This window comes from Girardinichthys multiradiatus, chromosome Y (assembly GCF_021462225.1).
Source record: "Girardinichthys multiradiatus isolate DD_20200921_A chromosome Y, DD_fGirMul_XY1, whole genome shotgun sequence".
Lineage (NCBI taxonomy): Eukaryota > Metazoa > Chordata > Actinopteri > Cyprinodontiformes > Goodeidae > Girardinichthys > Girardinichthys multiradiatus.
In genome coordinates this window covers 35,201,276-35,225,760 of record NC_061818.1, presented here as the reverse complement: position 1 = coordinate 35,225,760, position 24,485 = coordinate 35,201,276, and the positions used below count along the sequence as shown (strand labels likewise).

At 36.8% G+C, this 24,485-nt stretch overlaps 1 protein-coding gene across 3 annotated transcripts in view; it reads right to left on the bottom strand.

Annotated features, from left to right (window-relative positions):
* Positions 1–24,485, bottom strand: part of LOC124863834 (potassium voltage-gated channel subfamily H member 6-like) — a 41,815-nt gene that overhangs the window by 4,499 nt on the left and 12,831 nt on the right. For 2 of the 3 annotated variants that reach the window (XM_047358344.1, XM_047358346.1), the window contains exons 6-13: positions 23,666–23,868; positions 7,306–7,728; positions 5,713–6,142; positions 4,448–4,647; positions 2,421–2,673; positions 1,807–2,000; positions 506–605; positions 149–430 (exon numbers count right to left, since the gene is read on the bottom strand). In XM_047358344.1, coding sequence (XP_047214300.1) covers positions 149–430; positions 506–605; positions 1,807–2,000; positions 2,421–2,673; positions 4,448–4,647; positions 5,713–6,142; positions 7,306–7,728; positions 23,666–23,868 — 2,085 coding nt within the window. The remainder of the gene's footprint in view (positions 1–148; positions 431–505; positions 606–1,806; positions 2,001–2,420; positions 2,674–4,447; positions 4,648–5,712; positions 6,143–7,305; positions 7,729–23,665; positions 23,869–24,485) is intronic. The other variant, XM_047358345.1, reaches the window with a different exon arrangement.

The window sequence follows — 24,485 nt, the reverse complement described above, 5'->3', positions numbered from 1 at the left end:
AGAATTATACAGTACTTTGTGTCAGTCTATTAAATAAAATCCCACTGAAATACATTAAAGTTTATGGTTATAACCTGAGAAATGTGAAAAACTTCAAGGGCTGTGAATACTTTTGCAAGGCACCGTATGATGAAGGCATTGTTGGTACCTGAGTATGGAGAGCCTCCAAGATCCACAGCCTGTCCCATTAGAGCAGGTCCACAGTGGGGCCGGATGTTGACCACTGAAGGTTGGTAGTCTCTGGTGTCAGGCCCATGGACGTACAGCTCCCCTTTGTGTTGAGCAGGCTTTATTTCCTCATCACTAGACTGGGAACAAACACTGGCACTGCTGCAGAGATCTTCCCAATGAGTCCCTGCCACCATTCCCCGCCGGTGGTTTACTGTTAGACGCGACTGATCTGGGTAGGAGTCCTCATGATCCATCCCATCTGTGTGGATAAAAACCACACATTAGGAGATGATGGAGACAAACAATTAGATGAAATGTCTTTCCCATCGCTCACCTGGCCTGTTCCGACGCCGCAGGGAGCTTCTCCGATGCCTTGTCAGTCGGCAGCCACACTCAGAGTTCCTGCTCGGGGTTGGCTGGTTTATTCTGTCTGCCTGAGTCATATTAGTTTCAGTCATTTCAAAACCCAAATGGTACATTGCTTAACAATCACATCGTATTTCTTTGATATTTGGTGAATGTATCCTAAGTAGTTTTTCATTGATTTTGCTACAAATGTACACTTTGTTTAGGCCTGGAAGACATACAATGTATAACAGTTAATCTCCATACCTGTTGAAGACTTTTATGTCTAAATGTGGTGAGTGGACCTTTTTCTACGTTTACGTGTGTACATAGGCTTATATATGAGCAAATACAATTTATATAGTTGTATTTTCTATTCTTCTGTACAAACATAACAACCATGCTCGTGGTTAAGAATATTCACAAACATTTGCTAAGATTCTAAAGTGATAAAACAATTATACTTTCTTACTTAGATGATATGAAGAAGATCAAGAGCTTTCTAAAGAAGAGCTCAAAAGGTCACCTTGGGGTTAATAATGGTGAAGCATATGAGCCGAGAATGAAGTTTTACAGCGCACAAACCTTTTTGTAGGACACAGGGAAGAAGTCAGCAAAGACCTGATGCACAGGATCTGAGAGACGTATCATTCTTTAGTTAATAATTTACTATGTGCCACAATAGCTCTTGGGTATCAACTCTAAAACACAAATTTCTACCTCACCAATGTTAAGATCCTATTTCCGGTCTTTCAAACTATGTTCTTTTGATACTTCTCATTGGGTCAGCTGAAGAAATTACAACAAATCTTATCTTCATGACAGACTACTAGTAAAGGAGAGAATAAGACTCATGTAAAACTGGATTTTTGCTAAAGTGTCTGTTTTATGTCAACACAAAATTGGTTCATCCCTTGACTTTGGAAGAATTGTTTTGCCTGAATGATTTACTGGTTAGAGTTGAGTGCCTTAATATATAAAAATATAAATCCCCTGAAAATGGTCAGATACTGTACTGAAAATAAGCAAAAAAGTACACAAAGTCTGAAAAAGAAACGTTGAAAAATTGCCAGAAAAAAAATGTTGATCAGAAAAACTTTAAAAGATCACAAGAAAGAGTGGCTCACTGGAATCAAAATATAAAGAAATGATTCAGGAGTTCCCCTTAGATTCACCATTTATTCATATTATATACCTTTGTAGAATAATTCAGTAAGTTCAAGAGAAACCTTTATTAGTAATAAAATAATTTTTATGTTATGAGTGACATTTCCCTCTTGTGGTACTCACATCTCTTAGGTTGAAGGTAATCTCCAAATTGCTCCAAAAGGTGTCAACAAAGTCAGGATACATCTCCAGCACCTCCAGCAAGTCATCCCTCAGGATCTTGTGAAGGTCACAGTAGGTTAGAGCCCTAACGTCAGCGTTGGATTTCCCTGGCCTCCCATAAACATGGTTTGGTTCACCAAAGATGTCATTCTTTCCTGCAAATATAAAATAAAAAAATCACAGCAAAATGCTTTAGTTACTGGGTAAAGCAGCACTTTAGTAGTGAGTACAATGATTTATAAATGTAATTTTAAATACAAAACCACCCTGTAATCCACCCTGATCTGCAGCAGAACTAATTAACAGTCCTCACAAACGTGGCTATGAAAGAAGTGACCTAGGCAGCCTGGATCTGAGTGCTTGCCCTATTGATGATCAATGTGGTTGTGAAATGAAAATGGAGCTGTGCCCAAACACCTCTGGCTGCACAACACAGAAAATGCATGCTGTTATAATGTAAAGGCTCAGATGGCGCTATGGCTAGAGGTGTTAAATAAAAAAATAAAAAAACATGACAGAATGACATTAAAGTCCATTGCTTAGAAATATATGTGACTGAAATATCTGCAGCTCACCCAGTATGGCCACCACTACATTGTCCCTCAAAATCTCTATTGACCCCCTGGAAATGAAGTAGATTGCTGTGAGAATGTCCCCACTGTGAACAAGGGTGTCACCCGGTGGAGCGTGGGTCGTCCTGAATCGCATTGCAAGAGCACGCAGGCAGCCTTTGTTGGCACCCCGAAAAGCTTTGCAGTTCTGCAGCAAGCTGCGGTGCAGATGAAGGCAAATGTCAGCTTGCAGGCATTCAGGGAAACCCTTTAAGACCTGCAAGAAAACAAAAGGCCTTGAGATTAGGTGCTGTTTGTCACAGTGTAATTTAAAATCAAGTCTTCTATGTGTGCAAACTGGTAGAGGAAACAAAACCCAGGGATAAAGAACATGAGCAATTTGTCAGGGCATTAGATCCTACTGATTTTCAATTCTCACATTAATTTGGCTAGCCAGGTCACTCTCTGAAGCACATCATTACTAGAAAGTAGGTCGACAACTTCAGTAAAGAACTTTCACAATTAAGGGAGCATCCAGATTTGAACTGGGGACCTTTTAATGTGCAGTCAAATGCTCTACCACTGAACTATACCCCCTGGCTTACTGAAAGCACATTAGTAAAAACACAAGGATCATCCTTGATACAAACGTGAAGGACAAATGATGGAAAACTGGGTCAACACAGCAGAACAGAACATTGCAAACACACTGTGGTCAAGCAAAATTAGTTATGCAAGTTAATGCAATAAATGGACTGTAAAAATCCCTGCAAGGCCAGCAAGAGCTGCAATAGATGCCAGACAGTGTAATGCATCCTTGTTACAAAATACACAACATACTTTTTTACTATAAAAAATGCTTTACAAGCAATGTTCTGCGTGCAACATAAATGCTTATAATAAATGTATGTTTCTGCATTCAAATATCCAAAATAATCATTTGATTTCTGGACATATTTTGACACCAGGAAGACACATACACTGTTAAATTCTCTTTAATTTTAAAATATGTTCACCATGAAAACACTAAAAGCAAAATGTGTGCGTTCTAAACTTTTTGTAGGAACCCTAACAAATGGAGCTTGCACTTTCTACGTTTGCAGGACAAAATGGTCTCAGTACAAAATGACAAAAGAAGAAGAGTCACATTTAAACTTCTGGATCTGTAGTTACATGATCCAATAAGCTCTGAATATGGATTAAAAACCTAAAAAACATTGTTTAAAAGATTAAATTTAGTCTGAACACTATTGCCTAAATGTTTAAAAAATTCTTTACTTAAAGAACTATTTAATTTAACCTCAGAAAAGGCTTAAATTATACCAAATAAACAATTTGGAAAACAGCAAAGGAGAAAAGTCTAACGCTGTGCTCTATTTGTACTTGGAAGATGTTTATTTTAGGGTTCCCAGTTGAAATACAAGAATGCTCCCAAAATCGATTTCAATATGACTGTCACACATATAAAAAGCCTGCAATCATAACTACAATTTTGAAGTTGCAGTTATTTATTCGCACTTCTGATGGGTTGTATCTAAATTAATCAGTAGGAAACATAGTACTGTAGAACCTCTACCTATGAACACGATCCTTTAGTGCTTGGAAGCAGAAAATTGGGAGATTGTTTTTGCCTTTCATTGCTAATAGTAGTTAGCACCGCAACAATGAGCAAGTCCAACTTTTACTGAATTACAACTAGAACAAGCTTATCTCGAGTTGGACAAAATTACCAGATCTGTGCTCTAACTTCCAGGAAAACACACACAGCATAACATCCCATGCAGAATACATGCAAGACATGTAGGATACAGTGTACAAAAAAAAATAGGGATGTGCAACTAAATGGATCTAATTCCAGACACCACTAAATAACTTTGTCACATTAGAAAAAATGGTTAAGAACCAAAATGATAACTCATAAGTGAATAATTGTATTAAAAAGAACCCTGCAACAATATATATTTCACATGCATTATTAACAAAAAGTGACAGACTTCCACCTAAATGCTGAACTCTGCTCTCATATGAGCTTGTAATTGAAAATCGCTCACAGCATTCATGTCGATGCCATTGGTGTAGGACCAGGCATGCTGAAAGTACTCCTCCAGCCTTTGTCTCAGGCCTCCTGGAATCTGGTGGAAGCGAATGAACTCTTTGACCCGCAGCATCTGAGTGTGGTACCGGGCAGTGCCAGAATACAGTCTCTGAATAATGGCAGACACGTTCCCAAAGATGCTGGCATACATTAGAGCTGAAAGGGACACGGGACAGAAATACAAAACCCTTTGTTAGTATATGAATGTCATTTTATATCAGTCATAGACTACTGTTAAAATGCCAGGAGAACTACTGATCCAGATAATGTTTTAGGGTTTTATAAACATTTAACTCTATGAAAGCAAATCATAAATGAGCAAAAATAAACAAATTAGCAAATAAATGTGAACTGATTTAAAATTTTCTGATAGCACAACATAATACTGCCTGTACTTTTGTGGAACTAATAGATTATTTTTTCAGGAACTTAGAGGTTACTATTGGAACTTTCCTACAATTTACCTTCATGGAACTTTAAAGGAACTTACCAGGTTCTGTCCTAAAACTTACCAGGTACTTACGTGGACCTTTCATGGAAGTAAGCAAATTCTATGTATGTTCAATGAAAGTTCCATGAAAATGTCTGGAAGGTTAAATTACAATCAAAATACCAGGTAGTTCCATGAAACTACCTTCTAAGCTTCAGGAAAGCAGCTGATAAATTCCATTAAAGTCCACTGAAGAACCTTATCAGTATCCATGAAGGTTCCATGAAAGAGCCTAGTAGGTTCAATGAAAGCAACTAGTTAGTTCAGTGAAAGTACCGGATTATTTACATAAAAACTTGAAGAAAGTACCTGGTAGGTTTTTAGAAAGTACTTGGCAAGGTCCACAAAAGTTCCATTAATTCCTGCTAAATTCCATGAATGGACCTGGTAAAATTTTGGAAAGTACTTAGTAAGTTCCAGGACGTCCATAAAAGTTTTAGGAAAATACCAGATAAGTATCCAGTAAGTTCCAGGAAATAACCTTTAAGTTATTGAAATGTAACCTCTGAGTTCCAGGAAAGTACCTAGTAAGGTCCATGAAAGTTCTAGGAAAGTACCAGATTTAAAAAACGTACCTGGTAAGTTCCAGAAAAGTTCCAGAAAATAACCTCTACGTGGTTAAAATGTAACGTCCAAATTCCAGGAAAGTACGGATTGTATTATGTAGTGCTACCAACATTCACACTGCACAAGTGTTTTTTTTCCAAAAGAGTCTTTACCACTTTACTCACAGCCAATGAGCATGACACAGATGGAGAAGATCTTCTCTGGGTTGGTGTTGGGTGAGACATTGCCAAATCCCACACTGGTCAGGCTGCTGAAGGTGAAATATAAAGCTGTGACATACTTGTCTTTAATGGAGGGGCCTGAGTTTCTGTCACTGGTGTTGTAGTGTTTCCCTATCTGGTCAGCCAGGTTGTCAAGCCAACCGATCTTCATGCCGCCGATGCGTTCGGAGCCTGTGCGCTCCACGTTGCCGATGGCGTACCAGATGCAGGCCAGCCAGTGGGCAATGAGGGCGAATGTGCACATGAGGAGGAAAAGAACGGCAGCTCCATATTCAGAGTAACGATCTAACTTCCTTGCCACTCGCACCAGCCTCAAAAGTCTGGCTGTCTTCAGTAATCCAATCAGAGTAGTTTGAGTCTGTGGCTCCGTCTGCTGGTACAAGCAAGGTCATGTTAGAGTTAGAACAGAAAATTATTTGCTAATCATGCAGTTCTAACTTTTTGTCCAGCTGAACAGTTTTAGCATGCATGTGGTAAGCTCAAGTTGCTGAAAAATTGCTGAGAGACACCAAGTAACACAAGACCATACCCATGTTTTGGATCATTATTTTGCTAATAAAAATGCCCCAATGATGACCCATTTTCACTTTACTTGCAGAGGCATCCAGAGTTTATGATGCTATGGACTCTCTTTGTTTTAAGCCAGACTCACCTGGAGTGTTTGTTGCCAAAAGGCTCAAAGATTTGTTTAATCTGACAAAAGCGTATGGTTTCAGTTAAAGTCCCAGTAGAGTTTAACAAATTCCACACATTTGTGATGGTGGGACATAAAAAGCTTTTTCTTGGCATGCTTTTCGGTTAACCGGCTGGCATGTAGACAGGGTCTAGTTGTTAAAGAGACTTGGTGAGCACAAGATGCAGCTCTAACCTGCAGTTTTAGGGCAGCGAGTGAGCTTTCTAGGTTATTGTTAACCTACCTTATCATCATCCTCACTGTGTGTGGTGGCAAGATAAATTTGGTCCAACCTTGTTTGTCACAGGTCCAGACGTTTTAATTAATTTTGATATTGCTGTGCCAGTAGACATGGTTAAGGTGAGTAGATATTTTCCTGCAGACAATTTCTGATTTATGAAGATCAACACACATATGCACCACCAAAAAAGCATGTTCTCTTGCCTTCATCATTCTGAAGAGTGACTAAGAGAATTTGGACCACTGTACCGTGTCATATTTATACCCCAGTGAAAGAAGTCGGGATTTCTTATTAACATTTCCTGAATACTCTGACACTAACTTGGAAAAATTAAGGATGTACAAAATAATATTGTCAGTTGCATTTATTTTATAGGAGCGCCAATAATTGTATTCCCTGTGAAATTGCAGAAAAATGTGCAGGATTTTTGCCCAATGGAATAAATGCACTTGAAAAGTTTGGATTTTACTTTATTTTGTTACGCATCTCAATCTGGAGAGCCTGTAATTGTTGTGGGTGCTGATCATTAAAAACAGATTTTGTTTCTTAATGTTGTATCTTCTTCAAATATAGACCAGAACGTAAACAGACAAGGCAGCAAAGTAAAGTTGTTTATTCTCACCTCCTGTGACCCAGAGTGGGATATGAGCAGATCAAATGGGATGGCTGCAACTATATCGATAAGGAACCAGCCCTTGAAGTAGTGCTGTGCAATGCGACCCGGGTGGCTGACCACCTCGTCGTTGCTATTGACATAGGTGGTCCTGAAGTTGATGAGGATGTCCACGATGAACATGACGTCCACCACATGATCCACCACGTTAAGTGGGTTGCAGGTGTAGCCACAAGACCCTTCATCATCTTCTGCTTCATTAAGAAGGAAGGCGGCTGAGTAGGGAGTGAAGACGGCCGTGTAGATGACCAGCAGCAGGATGAGCCAGTCCCAAACCGCTTTGAAGGGGCTGTAGTGAAGGATGGTCCACTTGTGGATCCGTGGGGCCTGCAGCTTGTATTCAGGCAGCACATCAGCACCAAGGGACAACACCTAACGGTTACAAAATGGATATATTCTAATTCTCCAAACACCACATAATTTTACTGATCAAATAAATCAGTCATCATTACTCTGCAAAAATTGTGAAATTGTACTTGGTAACACAAAACAATAAAACAAGCAAACATTTGTGTAATATAGTGACATAATTGGCAGACAGGTTGCACTTAAACAAAACAAAATAACCATTTTCTCTCGAAGTTAATGCTGCTTTCAGTTTGATTGAGGTAGACACATTAAAGACTTTAAAACTGGTCAATACAATGTGATTAAAAAAAACAACAGTTCTCTTGATGTCAACTGCAAACAAAAATAAAAAAACATCTACAAGAAAATAGCACAGGTTGTATCACAGTCCCATGATATTTCTCAAAGACTAAACAAAATACTAGAGTTCCTCTCATTTGTGTGCAAGTTTGCTTAGATCTGTATAAAAGAAGGGCAGCAATGAATATTTAAAGACCTAGAGGTGAATGTGAGAACAAAATCCTTATTTGTCTGTCACTTTTGTACCTGAACTGTTTGTAAAAGAAAGATATATGTAGATTATACAATAAGTACAACTCTGATCCAAAAAGAGTGATAGCTGTTCACACCTACCGCATTAATCGGCATGTTTTAGGGCAGCGCTTAATTAGTCCCACTTGCTTGTGCAACAGATTAGAAACTAATACAACCCCCTCGCTTTAGAGAGGGAAAGTGAACACACAAATCTCATTAAAACTTCTCTTAGGCATCTGTCAAGTGCCATGCCAACAAAAAAAAGTTAAAAACAGTAAGTCAGCAATGAGTGAGATCCAACTGACCGGTACTACAATGAGAGACTCCGCGTCCCGGTTCTCATCCTGATGCTGATAACAGGAACAAACTCGCCTGTAGGCTTGTTCTGTGGAGACCATCTCTTTTCCTGCATCACCTTCTAGCAGTAAAATTTCCATTAAACGACTGTCCTGTTCTGGTTGCAAAGTCAGTCTCATCCAGTGGCTCTTGTAACTGTTCACTTTAAGGCACTTTCTCACCTGCCTGAGTGCGACATGTAACCCCCCCCTCTATTTTGTGTCGAACATGTGACAGCTCCAGCCAGCGTTCTGGTCAATCAGGGTCCTGGGTAAGTGCTGGCATCGACTGGGTTCCATATAGAGAAGTGAGATTAGTTAATTCATGAAAACAGCAAGGTCAGGCCAAATGATCAGTACAAATGAGAACAGGCTTTAAATGCACCATTTAGGCAAGGATAATTAGGAGTAAAAACAGCTGGATTTGCAAATGAGAATAGTTGCAGAGTCTCTTCAACCCTGTTTCACCAAAACTGTATTTGATGGAACCCAGTATTTCAGGATATCATCTAATTGCACTTGTACAGTGTATTGCAAAATAATTTATACCCCTTTAACTTTTTCACTGTTTGTCATATTAAAACCACAAACTTCAGTGTATTTCTTTGGGATTTTAAGTGACAGAATAATAAGAACTTATGATTGGGAAGTGGAAGGAAAATGATACAGGTGTATAAAAATCTTTACAAATATTTGAAAAGTATGGCTTACTTTTGGGTTCAGCCTCTCTAAGCCAATACTTTGTAGAGAAATCTGTTTTGCTGGAATTACAACAGCAAATCTTTGCACATCCAGAAACTGAACTTTGTCACCAGTCTTCTCTGCAAATTATCTCAAGCTCGGTCAGATTGGATGGAAAGCCCCAATGCATGAGGCAGTTACCAAAGGGTGATATTTATAGGTTTTATTATACTGCCACAAATAGTGTTTAGCAAGTATCATCTAACCGGAGCACCTTCTTCCAGATGATCACTGTGTCTCATATATGGCTTGTCACAGACTGCAAACAGGACTTCTTCTTCTTCTGTGTTGTTTTTTGGCAGTTGGCAAATAACTTGAAGATGTGCATTACCGCCACCGACTGGTATGGAGTGTGGTTCTTCATGGTTTTAAATCTTATTTACTATTACAACAATCAAATTCTATTTATTAATTTAGTGCTTTTGAAAAATCTAATTATAATTTGAATATGTTTGCTACCTAAACTTCTTTGCAAAGTATCTCTCAATATAAAATTTTCTTTAATACCTACAAATTCTCTCCTTAAAATTGTTCTTTCTTGTTCATATTTCTGACACTTCAATATTACATGTTCTATTGTTTCCTCCTCTCCACAATAATCACATTTTCCTGTATTATATTTATTTATCTTGAACAATGTAGAATTAAGTCCTGTATGTCCTAGTCTTAATCTTGTAATTAATCTTTCCTCTTTTCTACTCCTTCTTCCTGTTCTTACTTCTCCTACTATCTTGTTGATTCTGTAAAACCATCTTCCTTTCTTTTCTTCATCCCACCTTTTTTGCCACTCTTTCCTGATTCTCTGTTTAATTATATTTCTTGCCTCTGACCTACTAATATTTATTATAAAGCTAATGTTGTTTTGTGTTGCCTTCTTTGCCATCCTGTCCGCCTTCTCATTCCCTCCAACTCCTACGTGTGCTGGTACCCATAAAAACACTAATATTAATCCCATTCTTTGTATTCTAAATAAAGTAAGTTTTATTTCCAACAAAATGTCTGGTCTACCCTCTGAATGATTATGTTTTAAACTTAATAATGCTGAACTTGAGTCTGAACAAATGATTGTTTTTAATGGTTTTATATCCTCCACCCACTGCACTGCTAACAATATGGCTAATAATTCTCCTGAATATACTGATAATCCATCTGTAATTCTTTTTCCTACTTTTATTTTAAATTCTGGTATTACAAATGCTACTCCTATTTTTTCATCTGTTTTTGATGCATCTGTGTAAATCTGGACATAATGATAGTAATTGTTTACATATTCTTGTATTATACTTGAATCTAATCTACATTTTGGATCCTTTTTCTTTTTCATCAATGCCATATCCACCACTGCTTCTGGTAACAGCCACGGTGGCACTACTGGCAAAGGCAACATTAAACTTATTTCTTTTTCATATATTTGAAATTTTTCTGCTATATTATTGATAATCCAACCAAAACTCTTAACTTGTTTTTTTTCTTTTTCCCAGCATGGTTTTAAAATATCACGTGTGGGATGATCCGGATTATTGCCTTGTAAATTTATCCAGTAATTTAATGCTAACTGTTTCCTTCTTAAATCTAATGGCATCTCTCCCATCTCTACCTGAAGTGCTGCTATTGGACTGGTTCTGATTGCTCCTGTACAAATTCTTAAAGCTTGATGTTGTATATTGTCTAATTTTATAAGATGAATGTTTGCTGTTGATCCATAAATTATACTTCCATAATCAATATTTGATCTAATTAATCCTGTATAAATTCTTTTTAATGATGTTTGATCTGCTCCCCAATCAATACCAGCCATACATCTCATAATGTTTAATATTCTTTTGCATTTATCTATGATTTTTTCTATATGTACTTTCCATATAATTTTTTCATCAAACCATATACCTAAAAATTTTATATTTTTTACTTGTTCTAAAACTTGATTGTATAATTTTAGTTTTATATTTTCTCTTTTCCTTTTCTGTGTAAACACCATTACTTTTGTTTTTTCTACTGAGAATTTAAATCCCCATTGATTTGCCCATTGTTCTATTCTAATAATCTCATCCTGTATTTTCTTTTCAATAAATTTGATATTACGACCCCTTTTCCATATAGCTCCATCATCTGCAAATAGTGAGCAACCGACGTCCTTACCAATATTTTTAAATACATCATTTATCATTATAGAAAACAATAACGGACTTATAATACTTCCTTGAGGAGTACCATTATCTATTATATATTTATCTGACAATTCTTGACCAATTCTTACTTGTATTGTTCTATTTGATAAAAAATCTTTAATCCAGTTAAACATTTTTCCAGTAATACCCATTTTATTTAATTTAATTAATAATCCTTCAACCCACATCATGTCATATGCTTTTTCTATATCAAAAAATACAGCTACTACATTTTCTTTGTTTATTTGTGCTCTCCTAATTTCATATTCTAAACATAATGCAGAGTCATTTGTGCTTCTCCCTTTTCTAAACCCATTTTGATTTCTAGATATATATCCATTAATATTTAAATAATATGTTAATCTATTATTAATCATTTTTTCCATTATTTTACAAATATTTGATGTTAATGCGATTGGTCTATAATTTTCTGGTTTTGTGTTATCTTTTCCTGGTTTAGCTATTGGAATAATTATTGCTTCCTTCCAGCTCTGTGGCAGCTCTCCCTCCTCCCAGACTTTATTGTATAATTATAATATTTTGTCTTTTGCTTTGTCATTAAGATGTTCTATCATCGTATAGTAAATTTGATCTTTTCCAGGTGATGTATTTTTTGTTTTCCTGGTTACAAAGTTCAATTCTCCTTGTGTAAATGGTTCATTTATTAATTTATTTGTATCTACATTATTTTGCATTAATTCTTTATATTTCATCTTTGTGATTTCCCTACCTTTCTTTCCCTCTTCACTAATATTATTTGAACTATGAATTTTACTAAATGTTTTAGCTAATATTTCTGCTTTTTCTTTATCTTCCATTATAGTTATATTATCTATTTTTAATATAGGATATCCATATTCTTTTCTAATACCCTTCATTCTTTTAATCGTTTTCCAAATTTGATCAATTTTTGTTTCTCTCCCTACGGTATTACAAAAGTTTCTCCAATATTCTCTTTTTGTATGTTTAATGATCTTTCTTACCTTTGCCTGCTTTCTTTTGTACTCAATTAAATTCTGATAAATTGGGTTACTTTTTAACATTTTAAATGCTTTATTTCTTAATTTTATTACTTCACTACAATCTTTTGTCCACCATGGCACAATTTTTTTATCGTTCTTTCTTCCTCCTTTTTTTATTGATTCTTCTGCAGCCTGTAATATTTTTTTACAGATATTTATATTTAAACTATTTATATCAATTGACTCATCTATTTCTTCCAATTTCTTTTGACTTAAATATTTAAATTTTTCCCAATCAGCCTTATTAAAGTTCCATCTTTTATATAATCCTGTATTCCTGTTATTTATTAATATTCCTGTTATGATTTTAATGGGGTAATGATCACTACCTACTGTTGTATCTTTGTCAATGTCCCACTCACAGTTATTAGCTAAACAATTTGCTATAAATGTTAAATCAATCACAGATTCTGTACCTGTTTTTACATTAATTCTTGTTCCTTTTCCATCATTTATACATACCAAATGTTTTATTTCCATTATTTCTTCAATAACTTGTCCATTTTTATCATTACATTTTCCCCATAATGTGCTGTTAGCATTAAAATCTCCACACCAGATTACTTTTCCTTCTAAGTATCCCATTAATTCATCCATCAACTCAAATGATAATATTTTACATGGATTATAAAAATTTATTATTTTACACTTTTCCTTTTTATTGTAAATTTCAACTACTATATATTCTAACTCTTTGCCTTTTCCTAATATCTGATATTGTATCCCTTCTTTTATAAATATTCCACATCCTCCTCCACTTCCTTCTTGTCTATCCCTTCTGATACTATTATACCCTTTAAACACAAAATCTAGGTTTGGCTTTAACCATGTCTCCTGTATACATATAATTTCTGGTTTTTCTTCAATTCCATCTATATACCCTTTAAATTCCTGTCCATTAGCTATTAAACTTCTTGCATTCCACTGTAATATTATCATATATTTCTATCAGCTGGGGTTCCTCCTTGCCTCCCATCTGTTTCCAACTTTTTATTAATGTTTTCCCAAGATCCTTCTTTAAACCCTAAGAACTTTTCTGCTCCTCTGACTATTATTTTAATCTTTTCTGTTTTGTGTTTAGCCTGTTCAGTGCAGTTAATGACATAAGCTATGAATAATATCAGTTTTTCCACAGACATTGTAACATTTTCCTCTGATTCTACTTTTCTTTGTTGATAATCTTGAATCCTAATTTGACCTTCATCCCTTGATCTTTCTTTCTGTACATTTTTGACTGCTTCAGCATAGCTTATGTTTTTAGTCATTTTAATTTGTTGGATTTCTTTTGCTTTCTTCCTTACCTCACATCCCCCGAATGTAACTCTATGTTGCCCTCCACAATTGCAAAATTTTTCCTGCACTTCTTCCCCACAATCTTCAATTCTGTGATCTTCTCCACACTTTGGACATCTTTGTTTTCCTTTACAGACAGCTGCTATGTGACCATATCTCTGACATTTAAAACATCTTAGTGGTGGAGGAATGAAAGGCCTCACAGAAAAACTCAGATATCCTATTTTAACATTTTGTGGCAACACCTTTTCTTCAAAATCTATTAAAATTGACAGGCTTCCTACTCTTTCACCATTTACATTTTTTGTCAGTCTTTTGAGATTTTTTACCTTTGCACCAACAATGCTTTTTTTTAACTTGTCTATATCTTCCTCCATAGGAATGCCATAAATTACCCCCCGAATGATTTTATCTTCTCCTATAATCTTCCTCTCTGTCACTGTTTTCTTGCAAATGTTTTCCACTTGTAAAGCCTTTCTTCTTTGTTCTTCAGTTTTACACACCACCAGTATATTTCCATCTCTCAAGACCTTCACCATTTCAACATCTCCTATCTTTTTTTTAATTTCTCTAGATAGTGAAATAGGACTCAGGTTCTCTTTTTCTTCTTCATTTTTTATCTTTAATATTATTTTACATTCTTCCCTTCCGATTTTCCTCCTAACTACTCTCTCTTCTTCAGAACTGTTTTCTTCCAACTCTCTTTTATTCCTTTGGCTGTCTAACATTTTCCCTTCTTCTGCTTTACCTCTTCCGCGTCCTCTCCCTCTACTTACTGGCGTCCATTCATCAAAGTCCATATTATCCTCCTGTGTGTCCATTCTGAACCATTCACATACCAGTTTATGCCTTTTACTGCCACTTCCAAAAGTAAATAATTTCTACCACTGTGGGGTTCTAAGTAGACCAACGTTTTCAGATCGAAGTTTCGCGCCAAGATCCTGCCTCCAACCAATCCTTTTCCGGGTTCCGTTTCCTCCCCCAGTAAGGTTACCAACAAGATCAGTCAGGAAGGAACACTGGATAACTACTCACAAATGTTTTTCTGCAAACAGGACTTCTCATGGCTGAATGTTTTAAGGCTAGATTTATTGAGTGCATAAAGTATTCCACAGATACTCCCACCTGAGCAGTGGGTCTCTACATCTCGTCCAATGGCGCCACGGGCTTCTCGATTTTAAACTTCTCCACAACTTTTCTCTGACCTGTTTGTTGTGTTCTTTGGTCTTCAGGTGTCATAATCCCCACCTGTTTGTGTTTCTGTTGATTGCACGCACCTGTTTTCCATGTAAACCGTCACTTCTCATTTGTATTTAAGTTCCTGGTTTCTGTTTCCTGATTGCTGGATTCTTCTGTTGGTCCCTTGTACTGTTCCTCTGTTGCCTCCCTAAGTTTGTAAGGTCTTCATCCTTTCCATTAAAATATCTTCACTTATGTCACATCATTGCTCCAGTCTGCGCCTTGGTCCGTCTCCAACTCCACAAAACATGACAAAAGGATGCTGTTTGTTCATTAATGTTCTCTAACAAACTTCCGAGGACTTTGCAGTTGGATTTATACTGATAGTAAATTACACATAGAAGGACTATATTTACTGCCCAGCAAAGGCAATTTGTTGCACTGCATTTTATTTAGGGGTATCAAATTAAAAAGGGCTGAAGAAATGCACACTAAACTTTTACCCCATGTTTCGTTCCACTTCCCAGTTAACTGCTACATACTTGAAGTTTCTAGCTGTAATGCAACAAAATGTGAAAAACTTTAGATTTGCAAGGCACTGCAGTTCTTGGAAAAAAAAACTTTCTCTGCCAATTAAAATGAATACAGACACTAGAAATAGTAAAGTAAATAGCTTTTCAAGATCCAAGTACACGCAGGAAGGTCTTTAAATATGTACTTGCCATATTTAGCAGAAAATAAATCACTGAGGAGAAATAAAGTAAGGCCCTTGAAGGGAATAATCAGGAGTCTAAAAAAGGTCTATTATTTTAGGAGAGGGATGCTTTTTTTTGCTCCAGCTCCATAAATCTTTACACATATTTAGTGGGAAAATGCCGAATTTACAGAGTTCCTTAAATGCAACACGAAAGCTCCCACAGTGGGTGAACAGAAATGCCAGCACAGTGATGATAATATAAACACGTGAGCAAAGGTTCACTCATCCAAAAAATGTCAGGTTATTGATGTTGTGCACCACAATTTTTCATAATGATGACCAGGGAACAGGTTTGTATGCAATTGCTCTCTGTTCAGCAGAGGAAAAAATCAGTCTGTAATGATTACAGCATGTTATATCAACACCATTCAGCCTAAATATATATGATCTCAAATGCAAAGCATATGAATCTACTATCTGTACAATAACTGGAGTGTGGAGTACCCAATATAAAATATATTTTAGCATAGTATTCAGCAAATATACAGAAATAACTTAGCACAAAACCACAATTCTGAATGCACAATTTATAATTACAGTGCAAAAACCATCCACTTTCAAGCTTTGTAACTTAAAACTTTTAGTTTAGCCAATGTTTTTCCTATTTTCTGTGTACTGCAACCAATAAACATATATTTCTGCACCAACGTCCAGTGACAGTAAAGCAGAATCAAAATGCTATTTAAGTAAATAAGCTACAGATTCTGTCAACAGTGTTATTAAAATCCTTTTTAGCAGAATACTGTTTTAAAATGCAGGAAGTACAGGATATAGAGGAAACAGCAACAATCCAACAGGAATAGGGAGCTGGGGAAGAAGAAAGTAAGAGTCGGAAGAGAACAACAAGGAGCTTAAAACCCCCAAAAAGGATCAAGTACTCACAGGCTGAAGTTTCTGCTTAAAGCTCATGATGACACACTCCACAGAGTTGAAACCTGGAGAAAACTAACAATCAGATTACTTAAAAAGAGAGAGGAAAGAAGGTCTCTCTTCATGTGTTTGTATCTTACTCCCTTCTCTTCCCTCGCTTATCCTCCCTGTTCATAGCCCTGCCCTCGCCAAGGGATCCTCTTTCTAACACATAAAAAAGTATCCACTGACCCTCTGAATGACGGCATGCAGTGTGCATTCTCCGCTGGTATTTAAAAACCAATAAATTGACTAAAAATCAAACTGGGTCCTGTTTAAGGTAATAACAACAAGCGAAGTTTTGAGCTTTCTGTTCTCAGTCAACTTTAAGGTTTTTGATCTGCTTGGGAAATAATTATGTAAACATTTACATGAGGGCTTTTTTTAATGTGTTGCAATCAATACGGCATCAATAGCTGGCTGTTACAGTTAAATAACCCAGAAACAATGCTATGCTTAGCAGTGGCATGTCTTCTGGCATGTTTGAAATGCCATCTATAAACCTGGAGAAGATATAATACATTTTCGTGAAGAAAAGCTTCTTGTACAGACTGCTGCATCCTAGGTGCACAAAGCAGCATTATCACAGATCCTTCCTCCCAGCAGCTGTTACACTTTATAACATCAGGGCTGTACTGTCTCTGTACTGTCTCTAATTCTAATTCTAAGGCTTCCATTTGCCTTTCACTTTGCTGCTTGTACACCTGAATTTCCCCACTGTGGGTTAATAAAGAATATTTATATTCTATTCAGAATCACAAGATGAACAGTCTTGGAACATTTTAAAAAAGGGATAGCTTGTATTGTTTAAATCTTAAAACACATAATTTATGTCATGCAAATCACAACACCATCCAACAGTCAGCGTTTTCACTGTATAAATCTTCCTTATTAATCGTAGAGTATTTTAAGAGTTAAAAAAAGATGTAAAAAACTAAATAAACTCTAAAAGATGCATCAACAGGCATGAACATCACAGACACATCTTTTAATATAAAAATCCAAATCAATTTATGTTACTGATTTCTCTTAATTACACTGTTGCAAACCTATTTAGAGCCAGAGGGTGCCACAAAAACACATATTTTCCCTTCAAACATACTGGTGCGCTTGGGTTTCTCTAAACTTGTCTGTCTTTAACAAGCCAAAGCTGAATCCGTCACACTGTGTGATTCGCACAGACAAATCAATATGGACAAAGATCAATGATCACTTTCATTTCTCTTTTGTGAGGTATCAAATCAAAATCTAATTAGAAAAAAAATTATTATGAAACAGAACACAAGCAAGATCAAAAGTGTGCTTAAATACTGTGTTTAAAAGAAAAAACAACAACAAATGAGCTTTAAAAAACTGACTGAACAGTTTTTTGCAGCTACAATTGTTACTCTGAGCTTTATCTGCACTTGTTTGAAAATTCATGAAAATTGTAAAAAAAACAAACAAGCAAAGAAACAAATCACCACCATGAAGACTGCTTCTGAGGTGCAGCTTTACAGATCCAGATGGTGCAAACACCCGTTGACCTCCATTTCCATTAGTTACAGAGGCCAAGGTCAACAGCAGCATCAAGCCTCTGAATGCCGCTCGATAGCCTCACAGCAGCAGCCTTTTTTTTATCGCTTTCATAACTGCATCTCACCAGGACCCCTTTTTACTCCCACAGACAGCTTCACAGACAATCTGTGATCCCCGCACACCCTCCCACTCTCCACATGCAACCTCACATACTAAATACCAAGTCCTCCTCACTTTAAAGTGCTGTGCGGCCATGTATACAGACATAACACACACCTGAAACCAAAGCTTTTTGTCTGTAATCCGAAGGAAACTAGCAAACAATAGTTAAATAATTGTCAACTTTGGTGCATTTGTTTTCAGTTTTGTTAAAACCTGTAGGCAGCTGATAAAGCCTATGGGTAACCAAAGAAAATAACAGAAATTTAAAGTCTCTCTCAAGAAACACTGATCATCTGTTGTTTCCTTACTGAGATATATATCTTTAAAATTATTTAAAAAAATTATTAGTTTGAACAGGCATCTTTCCAAATTTAGTTATCCTAAATTGTACATATATGTCCCACAAAGTCATAGCCAGTTAAATACATACAGTAATCTATACAAACTAAACTCTTCACAGCACAGATGGGGAAAATTGTCCAGTAGTTTGTTATACAAATGATCAAGTCATCCAAAAGACTGAGAAAATAAATGGAAAACAGAGAAAACCGGCTCAGCATGCTCGTGTAATAAATAAAGCTGTTTTAAACCTGTACAGGACCGGCTGTAGACAAGCAGAACGTGTATGTGCAGAACTAAAAAGAGTTTTTCAACATATAATACAAAGCTGAGCCACAAGTCGTTGTCCTGAAGAGGATTAAAGTAATCATTTAATTTAACCAACATCGTCCTAACATTTCGGAGTTGCTTACCCAGCATCCAAACTTAAATATAAGAGAGAATCTGTGAAAGGAGCTAAAGATTAAGGTGATGATAAGGATGCCTTCCAACCTCACAGACCCAAAGATAAATTATGAAAATACCCGTGGAAACACCCAAAAATCTGGTCAGCTTTTTTGTGAAGGGTTTGATTAAAGTAATACCAGAAAAGGTTTTTCATTTGAATATTGATAAAGGTAATAACAGCATATAAAACAAAAACATGTAAAGAAACACAGATAAATTATTTTTTTGAAAACATGTTCTCTTTTAAATGGTTCATTTTGTGAGATCAGACACTGATGTTGGACGAGATGGCCTGGCTAGCAGTCATCACAAAGGCACCTATCAGGTTGAGGACACCTATGATACCTATGAATGGTCTGTGCAGACCATTCATATGTAATTGACACTAAACTGATTCATCCATGCTCTCCTTAATTTTAATGTAAATCATAATATTTAAATAATTCATGAAATTTTACAGCTGCAATTAAATTATTGTAAATAAATAGTGTTTCAAAAATCTTTATCTCTAACACGGCTTCATTCTATTTAAATATTTTCCCTCATTTTTATAAATGAGGAGAAAATAATGACCACGTCTTATGTAAATTAATTTTATAAAATTCTGTACTGAATTGGGGATTATTTTCTTCAAATATAAGCCAAGTACCTTGTTTTCTGAAAACAACAACCCTGCTGGATTATTTTTATTTCTAAGGAGGGTGAGCCTTCAGGAAGACAATGTGTGGTCTGTCAGCAAACAACATCATTCAGACAGTTGGATGTAATAAATGCCTTCAACAATTCAAGAAGTCAAAGAAACCAGACAAAAAGGCACTGTTGAGCTGAGATAGCTGCAGAGAAACACTCACTTTTTAATCAAGACTTGTTACTGACGTTAGTAGAGATAACAAGTTCAATACTCCGCCAGGCCTTTAAGGTGACCTTCTGTTTGTACTGTCACTTTTTCCACAGACACATTGAATCCTTGTTGTGCAGTGAGTCACAGCCGGCTGTCAATATCACACTTACTCTCTGGGTGAGGAAGTGAGATCTCACTGCCATCACAGCACCAGCGCTCACTCACAAATCAGTCGCATATGGTGATATCAAAGTGCAAATTGGATGCAAATGTAGGACCGGTTTATGATAAGCAGGTGGATTATTGGAGATCACAAAAAAAATATATGTAGCTTTAGAGCTGAAAAGCTTTGTGAAACTCAAATGCACAGTAGTTCTTGAAAAAACCGTGAAAATTAAAGATATTTCTCTAAAATATCAGTTACTGTGGATCTAAATATGTTACAATGCCATCGTTCATGCAATATTAAAAAAGGGGCCTAGATAAAAAATGTTTTAGCGCTTTTCACCTTTAATGTGGCTTATAAAGTCAGTCAGTCATTTTCTACCGCTTATTCCATAGTGGGTCGCAGGGGAGCTGGTGCATATCTCCAGCAGTCTATGGGCGAGAGGCGGGGTACACCCTGGACAGGTCGCCAGTCCATCACAGGGCAACACACACAAACAACCACGCATTCATACACCTAAGGGCAATTTAGAGTGACCAATTAACCTAACAGGCATGTCTTTGGACTGTGGGAGGAAGCCGGAGTACCCGGTGAGAACCCACGCATGCACAGGGAGAACATGCAAACTCCATGCAGAAAGACCCCTGGCCGGGAATCGAACCCAGGACCTTCTTGCTGCAAGGCAACAGTGCTACCAACTGCGCCACCGTGCAGCCCTGGCTTATAAAGTATACAATCCAAATCTGCAACAGCTACTCTGTGCCTAGAGCTTGCACAGCATCAGATGGATCTGGTTGTCAAAAGCTCTCTGTCAGGAGATTAGATACACCTTTGTGCTCACAAGTTTATATACCCTAGCAGAATTTTCAGGGCATATAAATGCAAAATAAATATGGAAACGTTTTTTCACTCATTGTTAGTGGTTGGGTGAAGCCATTTGTTATCAAACAATTGTATTTGTCTTTTTTAAATCACAATGAAAATAGAAAATAACCACATGATCCTGATCATCTATCATAACCTAAGACTTTTGGTATTATAACACAGACACAAGCTGATAAACACGGATTTAAATGACTACTGAGGGTAACCATCTGGACCTGTGGTCTGTCATTAGTGTGTGTGTGAAAAGTCAGTGAGTTTCTGGGCTCCCGAATGGCCCATTCATGTTTATTCAGTGCTGCAGTGATATTGCTTGACTCCAAGCCATACATCCAAACGAGTAATGTTAGGACCTGTGGGAGAAGGTAGTAGATCTTTATAAAATAGCAAAATTATATAAAAAGATATCCAGGGAATTAGGAAAGCCAACCAACTTCTGTTGACATACACAACTCTGAAAAGGTGTTGTAGCTGCTACAAGATGCACATGAGGGGTCAAGGTAACGAAAATTAACTTGAAATGAATTGAAGGTGAGAAATACTGAACTGTGGGGCTGGTGGGCTGACAGCTGCCGAAGCGAGCTGGCGTTGAGAAACACCGAACCTCTTTTTTTCAATTAAGTAGAATCTTAATAAACCGAGTAGATATTTGAGTTTAACAAACCTACACTCTTGCCTAAAAACATCTTAAAAGTTTTTTTGGGGTCACAAAAAGCATATTATTTACATTTTTATTCACAATTTTTGCCACCATCATCCACCATTGCTGCCCAAGCTCAACTAATCCAATTAGACCCTCAATGAATAATGGGAAATTGTGGGTCATGCACTACAAAACTCTGCTGTCGCGCCGGGGCTGTTGTCGTATTCCGATCTACCAGAAGTAACAAAAATCACGCTGTGAACGTGATGAATGATAAAACTGAAGTGGTAAAAATGGAGGCGCTAAAATCAAAGCAGTGAATGAAAGCAGGCAACGTTAGATTTGATAAACTTAATATTTATAACATTAATATTTACCATGTTATCATTTAAATGACCTCCAAATTCACAGATTCTAATTTTAACAAAGGTGAAATTAATCACATGTTGGCTTTTATAGCACTCAATTTTACCATGTTTAGTATTTCACACCTTCAATTCATTTCAAGTTTATTTTTGTTACTTTGACCCCTCATAAATGTGAAGGCACTTGAAGTGAAACAGGCTGCATGATCGAGTCACAAGAAGAAAGCCGTTACTACAAAATACACCAATCCCATTTCACAGCCGGTTACAATATGCCGAACAGAACAGAGACAAGACTCAAAACTTGATGAGATCAAAATTAAACTTTATGGTTTGACGTTTTATTTAGAGAGTAGTCAACAAGGCCTGCGATGAAAGTTACACCATGGAGGAGAATCGACAAAATTAATGGCCATATGAATGCAGCATGTTATTAGAAGATACTGGAGGAAAATTTGCACTCATCAGCCAGGCAGCTGCACATGGGATGTACTAAGATGTTCCAACATGACAATGATCCAAAACACAAAACCAAGTGAACCTGTCTTTGGCTATAGTGGAAAAAAACGAAGGTTATGGAGGGGCCATCTCAGTCTACTGACCGCGATATCATTGAGCCACTTTAAATGTGCAGTTCATGCGACACACCCCAAGAATTAAAAAGGAACCAGGTGCTTTTTTCCAACAAAAAAGGGCATCTGATAAAATAAGTGCTTCGTGCACACCTACCACAAAAGATTCAAGCTGTTGTTGATGTTAAAGTGGGCAATACAAGGCATTAAGAACTAGGTTATTTTGACTTGGCCCTATGTAAACAAAGTCATTTGGGTAGTTTATGTTGTTATCATGATTTAAAAGGAACAAACATGATTAAGTGATAATAAAGGGCTTCATCCAATAACCAACCCATTAATGACAGATATGTTTCTGGATTATCATTCATATTCTATTCTTTCTATTAATAAAAAGAAATCATCATTTAAAAACTGCATTTTTGTTAACTCTGGTTATTGTCGTTTCTATTAAAAAACATATGACAAAATCTGCAAGGGGCAAAAACCTTTTTACCACACTAGGCTCTTTCTTATTTGGCAGTCAACAAGATCATGACATTTATATTCATAGAATTACCAAACAAATTTAATGCTTTAAAATGTTAGTATTATTACTACTAATAGCTGTTCCATTTTAAATCAAATTTGCCAGTTTTCCTTAATTGTATAGCAGTCTATTCTCAATGTTGCACTTCCTGTGTTGTCAGGAAAGGTGGGTATCAGAACAGTGTGGTGTGATGACAGGCAGCTGAATTTGTTTTGCTGAGAGCACTAACTTAGTTACACCTTAGGTGAGATTCTTATTTCACACTTTCACCCTGTGACTGCTGATGTCTTTAGGTGAGCCAGGGGAATATGCAGTTTATAGGCACCTAAAAACTATTTATGTGCAGAAATAATTAATATTTATCAAACCAAAGTGAAACAGAAGAATAGGATTATCAATTGAAGTTCCTCTTTCATAAAGCTTCAAAAACAGAAAAAATTGGAATGAAACTCAGTTCCTGTACTCTTTGGACAAAATCAGATCTATGCATGGGACCAGGAACAAGGAACAAAAACATATCAGTTCTCCTTTTCTGCAGAGATTGTAAAAGAGATCTCACCTGTGTGACCTGAGAGACCTTTTCAGTGACATTCTGGGTCCGGTCTTTAACCTTGCTGGGTGCAATGATTTCAATCTCTGTAGGTGAGGGAGGTCTCAGCCGGTCCGAGCCAAACGTGAGGGTGACCTGCGGGATGCGGCCGATGGTTCTGGGTCTTATAAGATCTGAGTCTGAGGTGGAGTTCAAAGCGCTGGGCTTAAGATCTGTAGCGACAAAAGAATGTCCATAAAGAAGACAAAAAACAGAATTACAAATTATTATTAAAAGCCTTAAGTGACCTGGTTCTTATTTTGGTATTAAAACAAATGCATACATGCACACATTTGCAACAGACATCAGCTTCAAATGCAAATTTGAAGTAGCAGTGTTGCCTTGCAGCAAGAAGGTCCTAGGTTTGGCTCCTGGCCGGTCTTTCGGCATGGAGTTTGCATCCCCGTGCATGAGTGGGTTCTCGCTGGGTACTTTGGCTTCTTCCCACAGTCCAAAAACATAATTGTTGGGTTAATTGTTCTCTCTAAATTGCTCTTAGGTGTGAATGAGTGTGTGCATGGCTGTTTGTCCTGTATGTCTCTGTGTTGCCCTGCGATGGACTGGAGAACTGCCCAGGGTGTACACTGTCCCTCGCCCATAGATTGCTGGAGATAAGCAACAGCTCTCCCGTGACCCACTATGGAATAAGTTGTATATAAAATGAATGAATGTCAGTACAGAGCTAAAATGTGTAAAATAATAAAATCAGAAAAACATTTTCTAGAGAGAAAACGGAAGGATTTATTTTTGTGTCTCTATTGGACCAAGACTCAGACAGCTGCACATGCTC